Source organism: Clarias gariepinus, chromosome 28, assembly GCF_024256425.1.
Source record: "Clarias gariepinus isolate MV-2021 ecotype Netherlands chromosome 28, CGAR_prim_01v2, whole genome shotgun sequence".
NCBI lineage: Eukaryota > Metazoa > Chordata > Actinopteri > Siluriformes > Clariidae > Clarias > Clarias gariepinus.
In genome coordinates, this window is record NC_071127.1 from 14269690 (window position 1) to 14282752 (window position 13063).

At 37.3% G+C, this 13063-nt stretch overlaps 1 protein-coding gene across 1 annotated transcript; it reads left to right on the plus strand.

Annotated features, from left to right (window-relative positions):
• Positions 1–1314: 1314 nt before the first annotated feature.
• gmeb1 (glucocorticoid modulatory element binding protein 1) lies at positions 1315–11666 on the plus strand. The gene is made up of 10 exons (XM_053489730.1): positions 1315–1509; positions 3699–3848; positions 4971–5005; positions 5513–5634; positions 5852–5955; positions 6603–6751; positions 6893–7024; positions 7115–7252; positions 7381–7503; positions 9766–11666. Exons 2-10 carry the CDS (start codon positions 3718–3720, stop codon positions 10446–10448), a joined length of 1617 nt encoding a protein of 538 aa, XP_053345705.1. The 5' UTR covers positions 1315–1509; positions 3699–3717; the 3' UTR covers positions 10449–11666.
• The last annotated feature ends 1397 nt before the right edge of the window (positions 11667–13063 follow it).

Below are 13063 nucleotides of genomic sequence, written 5' to 3' on the forward strand. Positions count from 1 at the left end.
AATCACGGAACTGAGTTGGTAATTCGTGTACGTTTTTCTAAATTTCTACTACTTGTGTGCTTAAGTTGAGGAGATGAAGTTTTATTAAACAGTTAAACTTGTTTCATCATTCATTCTTAGTAAGAGTTTTACCAAAAGGTTTGTTTAATGAAACTTCATGTAAGTGTTAAATTAGCTGCCATGTAGGACAGACAAGTCACATTTTTTTGGGGGTGGGGGATCCTTTTAAAAAATCAGTGATTCTGTTTTTCTTTTTTCTTATGACATGTTGGTTCTATACTTTTTTAAGTGGATGTTATAAATTGCACAGAATAAATACAGCTGGATAAAACTGTATCTTCATTTCAGGCTGCAAAACAAACAAACAGTGATTATTTTAAAGGGAGTGATTCTTTTCTATACCCACTGTGTGTATATATATATATATATATATATATATATATATATATACATATATATTACAAAACTATACATACTATATATTATATATTACATAACTAATAAATGAGGAAATTAGCTGCTTAGTTTTACTGAACATTCTGCAGAACCAGTCACAGTTTTGTCGCTTCAGCGTCTTTGTTCGTGCATGCAAATCCCAGATTTTTTTTCTTTTTACATTAAAGTCTTTTACATAAAATTCTGGTTTATTCTCTAACCTACAAATATTTCCCAGTAATTTTCTTTGCTGTAATATTGATGTTTGAAAATCAGGTTTCCTTTTGAGTTTTTGAGGAAGATGAGAGAAAGTTTGGGAAGACATTTTGCTATTAAAAAGTTTATTTATTTATTTAATGATTTTTTTAATTTATTAGTAAGGTTTCAAAGAAGTCTGTGTTCCAGTTCCCAAAGGTTTTCAATGGGGTGGAGGTTAGGGCTCTGTGCAGGACACATTGTCATGCTGGAACAGGTTTATTCTTTACCTCTTAATCCCAGTAAAGATAAATGCTAAAATGTATGCACCAAAAGTCTTTACATTTCTGAACAAGTAATGTTTAGTCATTAAACATTTTTAATAATTTGTTTATTGTCATTTAGGTGGCTTTAACAGTAATATCTCACCTAGGGGTAGAATGAGAGGGTTGATCTCAACTGAACTTCGATTAGCACAAAGATATATTCCAGAAGGCCCAGGTCAGCCAGGTTATGACTCTGTTTATGTTTTAGTCTCTAATTTAAACTAAACTATAATTCAGTTTATGGTAAAAATGGATCTTTAAAGAATCCTATCTATTTGTTTCTGTGACAGCCTACCCTCAGACAAATGCCAAAAGGAAAAAAAAAGAAAACAAGTAGTCCGAATATTGATATCAAATATCGGTTCGTATATTTAAACATAAAACTATGGGTCTATGAGTCGATTTACTTCTTGCATAAAACACTTTCTGTCAAAAGCTTACAGAGCAAAGACAGAACCTCTGCTTCTACCAGGAAGTCTAAACCTGACATAACTGCGCATGCGCACAACCCTTTCGGGGGAAAAAAAGGATGCCTCCGACGTCGATGTGAACGGTAAGGCAAACAATAAAGATCAGATTTTATTATATTAACACCACAATGTTAGCGAGATTGTGAAAGCGGGTGTTGTGCGAAGTTTGTGATCACCCCGACCTCGGCTCTGCAGCCCCCCGGCATGGCGGAGCGGCGTGGCCGTGCTTGTTCAGTGTGCGTGCCGCCGCACGGGGACACGTCATTTCGAGGCGTACAAAAAAAAAGCTGAACGTAACGTACGCGTTCAAGAAACAAGCGGCGACACGCAACGTAAATGCGTGATCCGACGTTCAGTCGGGTTCATTCCCTCAGCCGGGTTCATTCTTAACGCAGGATTTCGTTTTTCTTTCTTTTTTTTCCTTTTCTTATTTGAACCCTTGTCCAAACAACAAAAAGCTTACCATTTTAGCTTAGCATGCTAATTTGAAGTAACCGTGGAGTTAACACGACAGTTAGCTAACGTTAACTAGCAAGCGAGCTTTATCCTGCTAACGTAAATGAAAGCAACCAGCTAGCATTGGAGCTAAATTACGGCCTGAACACAAAAAATATTAAAATATTTCACTTAGAAACACAAACTTACAAAACATAAATGATTTATATCAATTATATCTGTGTTTAACACAATTTTAAGAGCTGTCTGCAATAAATAAATAAATAATACATAAAAAATAAACAAAGTGAAAATGCAAACACTAATCAAACATTTGCTAATAAATTTAGTATGTTAAAAAAAAAAACACCTTTGTTTATTTTTTTATATATAGTACAGCATGAGCATGGCCTTTTCCTGATTTTAAGTATATATTACACAAAACCTACAGTATTGTATTTTTAAAAAAGTTCCATTGATTGGTCTAAGTAATGGCTTAACATTCATGTTTACACTGATACACCCACCTAATATTGTGTAGGTCCCCCCATTTTGTCACAATAACAGTAATGCACAGTGTATTCTGACACCATTGTCTCACAACCAGCAGAATAGTCCTCTAGTCACCACAATTTGTCCCTTGTCAGTCACTCAAATTCTTATGCTTGCCATTTTTTCCCAATCCAAAATCAACATCAGGAAAGTTTACTTGCTACATAATACTGTATAACCCACCCACTTTCAGCCGCCATTTGTAAGAGATATTGAAAATGTAGCTACTGTAATAAGGGCCAGATTGTGATGGCTAGACACCTTGCTCAGAGGAACTCTGCAAAACTGCAGCTCTTGTTTGATGTTCCCAGGCTGCAGTGGTTAGGACCTACCAAATGTGATCTAAGAAAGTAAAACCAGTGAACTGTTGGCAGAGTCAGGGGTGACCAAAGCTCACTAATGCACATGTGGATTGAATGCTGGCCTGTGAAGATCCACTGTAGTTCAAACTGAGGAAAAAATTAATGCTTAAAGGGGCGGTGGTAGTTTAAATGGCTATGTTAACATGGTTACTGATCAGAAGGTCGACGGTTCAAGCCCTAGGTCCATCAGGTTGCCATTGTTCTGCTTGAAGGGAGATGTATCATGGCTGACCCTACACTTTGACCCCAGTTACGCGGAGATATGTAAAGAAAGAATTTCACTCTGCAGTAGCGTATATGTGAAGGTTTAACTAAAAAAAAGACTAGTTTCCATGGAAAGTGTCAGAACACACAGTGCATCTCTGTTTTGAGGCAAAAAAAGGGGGGGGGGGACCTATTCAAAATTAGGTGGCTGGTCATAATGTTAAGGCTGATCGGTGTATCTCGCATAGTGTTTAAGATATGACTATGCCTAATCAACATCATGTTCACCCTGCTTTTTACTACTTATTATAAAGATCGATGATGCAACTAAGTTTGGACCCCAGTCCATCTCAGGGCAACCTTACATAATCGTTCACACAGAGGGGAAACTTTATTTAAAGGCAGTTCACTTCCACAATGTTCTTTAGGAGATAAAGGAAACCAGACTCAACAATCTATTACAAAGATAACCTATGAACTGCTACGACCTGCTCTTTTTTTTTTTTTTTTAGTTGAAAAAGTTTCAAGCATGTGGAAAAAATGTTTTTGATGGTTTGGATTTCTCCCTCCCAGACTTCCTGACGAAAGCCCCTCAATGTTCTATGATATCAAGATTGAACTGGCTTGTGATAAACCTTGATACTTAAAAGCATTTAACCTCAAAAGCATTTCTTGAACATTTGAAAGACTTTACAGTGGGTCTCTGTTGTTTGTACTAGTGTGGCCCAGAGGAAGGATATGGCGGAGACAGAGATGACCGTGTCCATGGGTGACGTGGTGGTGATGAAGGCCACTGATGAAGAGGAGGTTGTAGCAGGTGATTCTGCCAAGACTCAAGTCATTCTTCAGCTGCAACCTGTCACACCTGGGTGGGTCATTTACTCCTTAACACCTATACTAATTGCATGTGTGACAGCAGCCTCATGTAAATGTATTCCAACATCACTAGCATAGAGATCAGTCAAACTGGGACAAAAATATGGATCGTACTGAGCAAGATAAAGCTTAGGCTCATGAGGCAGAAAAAAATCTGATCTTCTATAATACATGCGGAATAACAAACAGTGTATTTATTGAGGGCGATTGGCCTGCGATAGGCAAAACAAAGCTCTCAGCATTACATTACCATAAATGATGCTTCAGGGTCAGTGTAAAAAAGCCTCTTCTATTTATTCTTTTATCTCGAGTAGGTCTGACAGTGTCAAGGAAGCAGCTGAAGTAGACGACCTCTAGTATACAAAAACTCCATAAAACGATTATGGAGACCTAATTATACTGTTGCAACACTTTAAGGTTTAGCCAGTACAGCACGTCCAGCACTTTTGCATATATATATATATATAAAAAAAGAAAAGTAAAAGTTTTATTAGTGTTAACAAGAGTTGTGTATGGAACTGGTTCAGTCCTAAAGCAGTTCTAAACAATTATGTCAATTACGTCCTGATACCCAGCATAGTGTTTTGCTTGTTTGTTTGTTTATTAATTGACATTTTTATTATATTACATTTTATTTAAGTGGCATGACATATAATCAGTTTTTTGCTAATAATATGCACAACTTACTGTAAGTTATTGCTAATACAGTAGGTGAAATCCCGGTTCCAGTCGGGTTTAAAACGATTTTCAAAACCCACACGGCATACCACGACTTGTACGATTTGAAGGAATACTGCTTATATGCGCAAAAACGTACGTTGCGTTTAGGTTTTTGTAATGTTAACATCAGATAAATGCAGCCTTAACACTGAGCCATATCAAGAGGAGTTACTCGAAGGTGAAAAAATATGCGAAAGGTTTCAGTATTCCCTTAGTACATTATTAAGATTTTGGATGTACTGCATAGAGGAACAGGCAAATGCATAGTGGGTGCTTGACATTAGCTTTTTTTCTTAGTATGTCCGAGGACTAATGTAGCTGACAAGTAATGCAAGGCTTTCATGCATCAATAAAGGCTTTTATTTAAGTGTGTATCTGTCTGTGTGTTTCTACAGGACTGAAGATAATGCAGTAGAGACAGCTTCAACAGGTAGTACAAATGTTCTTTGCTTTTACACACAAACTTGCAACTAAATTCTTAACTATTTTTTTATTTTAAGTGTTCATGCCAACTTTCAGATGTCAGAGACTAAAAGTTTTCATTATACTATATTTAATCTTGCAGGTCCTAATTGTCGACTATTTTATAAATTTTTTTAATTAGTTTTGTTCTCACTTCTTTATAAAATGCTGTTTTTATTTTTTTAACCTTTTCTGTTTAATGTAAAATGTCCTTGAGTGCTTAAAAGGTGCTTATAAATAAAATGTATTATTATTTGTATTAAATACAGCATGCAAACCAAATGTTCAGTTCGAAATTTCATTTCTATTCAGATTTGCATCAAACAACGTACTGTGTTTACAACATATTCATTTCATGCAACAGTGCAAAATAATAAAAAAAGTGTTATTTTGGTTTCAGCCAAGGCATTTTAACCTTGAGGGCATGCACACAGCATTTATGTTGTTTATGTTTTTTTTAAAAAAACAATTTTAGATGACGTTTTGACATCGGGTGAGGAAGTTGAGCTGGGATACCCTATTACATGTGGCGAGAGCAAAGCTATTCTTCTGTTCAAGAAATTTGTCTGCCCAGGGATTAATGTCAAATGTGTAAAAGTAAGTGACCTTGGTTGAGTTTTTTGACATTTATAAGACGTGATCGTGGAAATAGAAACTAATAAGTGTGCTGCTTGAGAGTCTTATTAAATAAGCTGTTACTTTTCCACCTGCATTTAGAAACCCAATCCGTTGGCCTTATACATATCTAATGTTAAAAGTTTAGAAACTTCATTGTACTATGACTTTAAATCTCTCTCTCTCTGTCTCTCTCTAGTATGAAGATGAATTAATCAGCCCTAAGCAGTTTGTCCATATGTCTGGCAAAGCTACTCTTAAGGACTGGAAACGGGCCATCCGCATGGGAGGTGTCATGCTCAGGTATAGAGGAAAAAAACAATTATTCTGATATAAGGAGCTATAAATGGTTGTCCTTTAAATAACTTTCAAACAGTAAGTTTATGTTTGTCTCAGTTTAATTAACCCAGTTTTTATACAAAATGGAGAAAAAAACAAAAGAACCAAAAAGAAAGCAAACAAAAAGGTCTAGTTGCACATGTGACAGTCCTGCAAATGAAAACACCTTATTGATTAGAAAACTCCGATGGGAGCAGCCAGACTGTTTCGAGCTGACAGGAAACTTAAATGGCCATTTTTTACAACCACGCTTAGCAGAAACTCTAAATCTAATCTAATAGTGACCAATCAAACCTTAAGGCTCTGGTATATAATTAGTTTAAGAACACAAATGTAAACAACTGTTTCAGTCCAACATTGTATATTGTTACTGAACACTTTACAATGTTTAGTGGATGGGTAAGGATGCATATTTGCTCTTGGTGTTTTATCCAGGTGAATTTTGACATACGGGTTCCCAAAATGTTTTCTAAAGTTTCTAAACCAATAGAGGGGTTGTACAGTAGTTGTGGTCTCTGCTCTCTTATTAGTATTAAATAATCTCCTAAACAATTTTATAGTTTTGTGCATATTAAATCATTTTATAAATTTTCATCTCTCTGTGTGTGTAGGAAAATGATGGACTCCGGTCAGTTAGATTTCTATCAGCACAGCACGCTGTGCACCAACACCTGCCGGAGTACCAAATTCGATCTCCTGATCAACAACACACGCTTCCCTCCTGACAGCAGTCTACTCAGTACTCCTTCATCATCCCAAGGTTGGACATTTACACACCAATCCAATTCCACATCACGATTAAGATTTTCACACTTTCTAGAAAGGTGCAGGAGATTCTTCGATCTTAATCCAATTATTTTGGGGAAAATCTTTTTTTAGTTGGTTATTTTTTGCTTTCCAGGTCAGGTCACTGTGGGTAATAGAGCGGAAGTTGTTATGATAGAAGAGAAGCCAGAGGAAGCGACAAGCTCTTTGGAGTGGCCTACATCTAGTTTAGAGGCTACAAAGAAAAAGGAAGTGGTAGAGATATCGGGTACGGTTATTTATTCATTTTTTTCAAGACAATGCATTTCTTAGGCTTCTTATTCTAAAGTGTTATAATTGCATGCACTTTATCTACCAGAGGAGACACTGAACTTCTGGAAAGGCATAGCGGACGTCGGTCTTATGGGAGAAGTGGTCAGTAACATTCGTACAGAACTGCTGGAGATGCTGAGAGGGGTACAGATTCGCTCTGACCAGACTAGTATACAAGATGTTGGTGAGCCAATTGCACTAATCACGCTCAACACTTCCTAATCAGTCTGAATTAAAAGTTATCTTGGTAATCTGTCATTGATTATTTAATACTGTATATAAGGGTGACTTTTTTTTTTTCCTGTTTTGCAGAAGTGGCAGTTCTGAGTAACCTTGCTCAAGTATTTGGTCTGCTGGACTCCATCAAATGCATCCTAAATATTCGGCGGCAAATGACTGACCTTGGACAGAAACACTTCCTCAAAATGTTAACCAGTAAGTAATGACCAGTGTTGGGGAACGTTACTTTTTAAAGTAACTAATTACATTACAAAATTACTGTCATTAAAAAGTAATCAGTTCCATTACAGCATTACTTTCTGATTATAGTAACTAGTTTGAGTACTTTTTCATTGCAGAAAATGAAAACTCCTTTGTGATTCCTCATGCATGATGTTTTAGTCAAGACCTTTATAATTATTCTACCATCATCACATAGAGAAGTTTGGCCCATAATCTGTTAACTACTAATACCCCTATCTCACCTACACGGTTTCACGCGGTGGCCGTAAGTCAAGTGAGATAGGATAGATAGTTGTAGGACAACTTTCACACACACACTGACGGATGGGGAATGACTGCTGTCTGGCTCACAGATTAGATAATTTGTCTAAGTTGTCAGGAGTACTGCTCACAAAGCCATGTTGGTATTTGTCATTGTTGTTGCTGTGCTAGCTTTCCTTATTAATTTTTTTGCCACTAGCATTGCTGTTAGCATTGCTGGGAAAGTAGAGATGTACATGGACTATACAGTGACATAATAAGGTTAATCTACAGCCAATGGAAAAAGCAAAGCCAGTTTTCTAGGAGGTTAACTATTGAACCTGGCACTAGCACCAGACGTAAACTAGCACCTGGTTCACTTTGGTGGAAAAGGGGTACCGGAGACCTCAGACCTCACTCCCTGAAATTGTGAAAGGCCACAACCTACTTGCAAGTAGTTAGTTACTTGCCTGATTTGTCTAAATGCCAGTTATGTGCAAGCAAGTGGAAAAACGTTTCTTACTGTAGTTTAAAACACTAGGCCCAAACCACTTAATTTTTTTTATTTGTTATAATTTACAATAATATACAGCAGGGTATTACACAGTGGAATGTTCTCCAGGACAGCATGCACTTAAGGAAATTTTTTAATTCTATACATGAAGTAATGATTTCACTGTCAGGCCTGGGTATTAGGTCTTAACTCATTTGCGATGTGCACAAATGCAAGACACTGCTATAAGTCAAGTCAAGTCAAATGTATTTGTATAGCTCATTAAATAAAAAAAGTTAAAGTGCTTTTTTTGCGAATTAGTGAAAATAATCAAAAACATTGCGTAAAAAATAGATAAATAAAAAAATTAATTGAGAAGAGAAATAAAATTGTCCTACAATTTTGCATGATTAAACATAAAAAAAAAGGATATGAAGTCTGCTTATAAACAATGTTGTTCCATATTGTTAATCTTAAATAAACAACATTTGTGAAATAACAAAGATATAAGTTTAATATTTCCATACTTAAATTAGAATTAGATTATTATATAACTCATTTCAAGATATTAAAAATACAATTCTCCACACAAATTTTGGCTGGATAGTTTAATATTATTTATATCCTGAGGATCCTGAGGACTTGTCATTGCAGTCACTTAATGGTTCAGGACTGGAATTTCCTACAGTCTACCTGAGCCTCCAATGATGAACTGGACTCCATATTAACTTAAACACATCTCTTGTTATACTGAACGTCCAGTCTCCTAACACACAGTATAATGCACCCAATTGCACCCAAATGAGGATGGGTTCCCTGTTGAGTCTGGTTCCTCTCAAGGTTTCTTCCTTCTGCCATCTCAGGGAGTTTTTCCTTGCCACTGTCGCCGTCGTCCTCTGCTTGCTCATCAGGGATAATCTGATAATTTTGATTTATACAAACTTAAATAAATCTTTTGATTGTGTTAAGCTGCTTTGCGACAATTGTTAAAAGCGCTATACAAATAAAATTGAATTGAATATCCTAGAAAATATGTACAACTGAGTTTTAGCCAAACCATTACTTTGAGAGTGGTAGAAAATCTGCATTATTGTTAGCCGAAGAAATACCAAAATAGACCAAAGCTTAGTTTCCACTTTAAAAGAGTATTTGGAATAAAGTTATATATCAGAGATAGCTCTTAGATCAGATGGTAAAGCATTACATAATTTCGGAGCGGTCACCGCAAAGTCCTGATCACTCCAACGATGGTGGAATGAATTCAGTTAAATATTCCAGTACTTTAGACTGCCATTTTTAAGATTTAAGACATTTATATGGGTAGGTGAATTGCACAAGTCTCACGTTGCCATGTTGGGGAAACCAATAACTAACCAATAACTACTGTTAAAGATATGATAGCTGCCTTATTGATTAACCCATTAACCAATCTACAATTGGTAAAATGGGAACATGCCCAATGAAGATAATTGACATTAAAGCTGTCTGTTTGTGTTACTTAGACCTGGAACAGCAGCTGGAGGAGCAGAAGAAGCAGCAAGCTCAGAGCTGGTTGGTCTCGTCTTCATCTTCCCCTCCCCCACCGAAGCGCGCTCCTAAACGGCCTAGCCTACAACGGCCTGCCTCGGCCACAGTGCTCCAACCCCTAACGCTCCACTCACCCCAGTACACTCTCATCTCCCCCATTACCCTCTCCTCTGTATGCCAACCCATTACCCTGCCAGGCCTGGCACAGCCACCTGGTGCGGTCACTCTCTTCACTCACGTTCCACAGCGTGACGGCAAGGCCGAGACCCTAACGTTGGTGGAAACGATGGCCACACAGGAGCCGGCACAGCTGAGCACCGTGGATCTCAGTGCGGTGGGAACAATGGGCACGGTGGAACTGGGAGCAGCAGGTGCAATGGAAATGGCAAACACAGTGTTAGTGCAGGATCATGAGAGCCAAGCAATTGAGATCAACCTGCAGATGGGAGCAGAGACAGAGGAAGCAGCCAAGGAGGAGGACGAAGAGATAAGAAGGATGGAGGCAGGAGCTGAGGATGCAAGTGGAATAGTGGTGGGAGAAGAAGAGAAAGTTGAAATGGAGGAGCTGCATTTGGAAACCAACGGGCAGATTCACAATCTACAGATTTTAGTAGTGGAAGATGAGGAGCAAATGCAGGTCGAAGGCAAAGTCGAATGATCCATGGACATCACCACACATAGTGAACGCTTTGACATTTGCACTTGTATTTTTTTATACTACTTTCCTAATAGAGGTCAGCATGGCCCAGTTGTGTAACTGCTTTTTGTATGAGCAACTCCAGTATTCCTTTATGAACTTTAGAGAATGCGCGTGTATTTTGATATGCATTTGTAGAAATGAGTACAGTATTTTTATTTTATTTTATTTCTTTTTATTTTATTTTATGATTCATACATGAATCTATTGGCACTTTCTTTAGCATGGTGCCAAAATGTTAGGAATTTCCATTACCTACGTTTATCTCTGTTACTCAAGCCAACTGTTAATTACGAGTAACAACTGTAATTATGAAACAAGACTTTGCTCTATATAACATAAAATAACTTGGTATGTCTTCAGCTAACAATGCAGATTTTCAACCATTCTCTTAAAGTGATGGTTTGGCTAAAACCCAGTTTTTTTTCCTTATGATAAAAATAATATACAACTAACCAGCCAAAATTTGTGTGACGAATTGTATTTAATATCTAGAAATGATATGAATGATAATATAATTCTAATTTAAGTATGGAAATATTAAACTTGAATTTCTCTGTTATTTTACAAAAGTTGTTTATTTAAGATGAACCTTATGGAACAACGTTGTTTAAAGCAAATGTTGGAAAATGTGAGGCATGTACTGAATGTACAGTGCTGTGCGGGTGGGATACATCATTGCTTTTTAGCCCGGAAACAGTAAAATATTTCAGACACCAAACATGGCTTTGGCTAATAAATCATATTTTTAGTATGTGTAAAGTTGTGTATATTTGACAGTCTAAAAAAAAAAAAAAAGCTACTAATTTAACCAGCTACAGTATATTGGCACTACTGAAAAATGTGTTTTATTTGAGAATGTGAGTGTTTCATGTATTTATATCAGCACAACATGAGGAAATGTGTTAAAACTATTTTTAGATGTGATGCATTAAGTCCTTCAGTGAAGACAAAAAGTCTTCCATGGTATGTTTTCCCAATTGACAAGTGACGTGCTCTGTGGTGTAAAATGGGTTTAGTGGATCTTCTCTGGATCCCTGATTTTAGATGAAGGCTGAGTTAATAACTGGATTACAGTGACAAAAATCTGTAATCTGTAACCTTGTCTTGGCACAGAAGTATGCAACTAATATTTCATTAAATTGAGAAGTGGAATTGGCTGCAAGAGTCTTTCTGTTTGCTCAGGTTTTATCTCTTCAATAAACAATCCTTGTTTGTCAGCCTTGCATCAATGCATAATCTCTTTTATTAACAAATACTGTATTATGCAAATACAAATTACTCTCATACACAGTTATGAGAGTGAAAACTTTCTTTTTTGTTTTCTATATAACCTCCTGCTACACTAATGCACTTATCCCAGTGTTTTACTGGTGCTTGTACTGGGTTTTCTCAGTACACCAGAACCCACGATCGGACTGGCTTGGGGCGTGGTCAGGACTTTAAAGAGATGTGGCAATAACTAATATCCCCAGTTTAGTTCCTGGAATGTGCAAGTGGTGTTTCTGAATGACTGCAGTGATCATCACCCGGGATCGTCATTCATGGACGTACGGCCTTCTCTCAAAACATTTGCACTATTCAAATATTTTACTGCAGCTGCAGAGTCTCGTTAAAAAGAGGACTTGCTTTTTGTCAAGAGCACAAGCACAACCTAGTGCATGCTTTAACCAGCAGGGAGTGCTTGAGCCCTGTCTTAACTCTCCTCATACGCTTTTGTGGATAAAAAAGGATCACTCCTAAATATGAGAAAGAGCTTATTCTTCCTATCCCTGCACTTTTCTCCATTAACAGCGCCCTGCCTTTTTAAGCTTTCACAGTGTTTCAGCGCTTTGATGCCAGTCTATTATTCAGTCAGACTGCTGTAGGATCCTGTAGAAAAGTGATGCCATAAATACAATCAGTGTCTGAAAGTCTCTTTGTTGTGTTTTATTTTAGTGTTTATCTCTTGGCAAAGATGGTTTGGGGTAATACATCCTCATAGAGCCATCAGTCTTTACTTAACCACCCTGTGGCATTTTAGTTACTGACACAAGATGGAGTATAATGTGTTTCTCAGGGTATAGGGTAACAAAATCCACATGGGGTTTGATTAGTTATTGAAAGCACTGGATAACAGATGTTTCATGTATTTATCAGAATTTCCAGGTCCTGGATGTCCCCATACCTCCAGAGCTATGGGTCTCGATCCTGCCTCTGGTTTGTGTGCATGATGGCTCCAGTTTCCTCCAAAGTGCAAAGACGTGTTGTAGGCTGATTTGTGTTTCCAAATTGCTTGTAATGTATGACTGTGTGTGTGCTTCTCCTTTTACCCTTCCTTATCTTGTGCCCTAAATTGTCTGTGACCCTACACGGGATGTGTTCATCTTCTTCAGTAAGTGCATTATCCATGTTGGGGTTTTGATGAATCCAAAGCCTATTCTATGAATACTTGAAGACAGCAAGTTTGGGCTGGAATTTGTGATCGCTGTGTTTGAGAGGTTAAGTTCGCCCAGGCTTGTTTGTGGGCCAGATTTGGATCTATATCAATCAAAACATTTATATTCGCTCTACATTTTGTTTGACCATATTCACCA

Excerpts from the sequence above, each read along its gene's own strand:
- gmeb1 (XM_053489730.1), top strand. The coding sequence starts at position 3,718 with ATGGCGGAGACAGAGATGACCGTGTCCATGGGTGACGTGGTGGTGATG. Across the intron at positions 7,025-7,114 it reads GGAAGTGGTAGAGATATCGG|AGGAGACACTGAACTTCTGG; the intron begins GTACGGTTATTT and ends TTTATCTACCAG. Across the intron at positions 7,504-9,765 it reads CTTCCTCAAAATGTTAACCA|ACCTGGAACAGCAGCTGGAG; the intron begins GTAAGTAATGAC and ends TGTGTTACTTAG.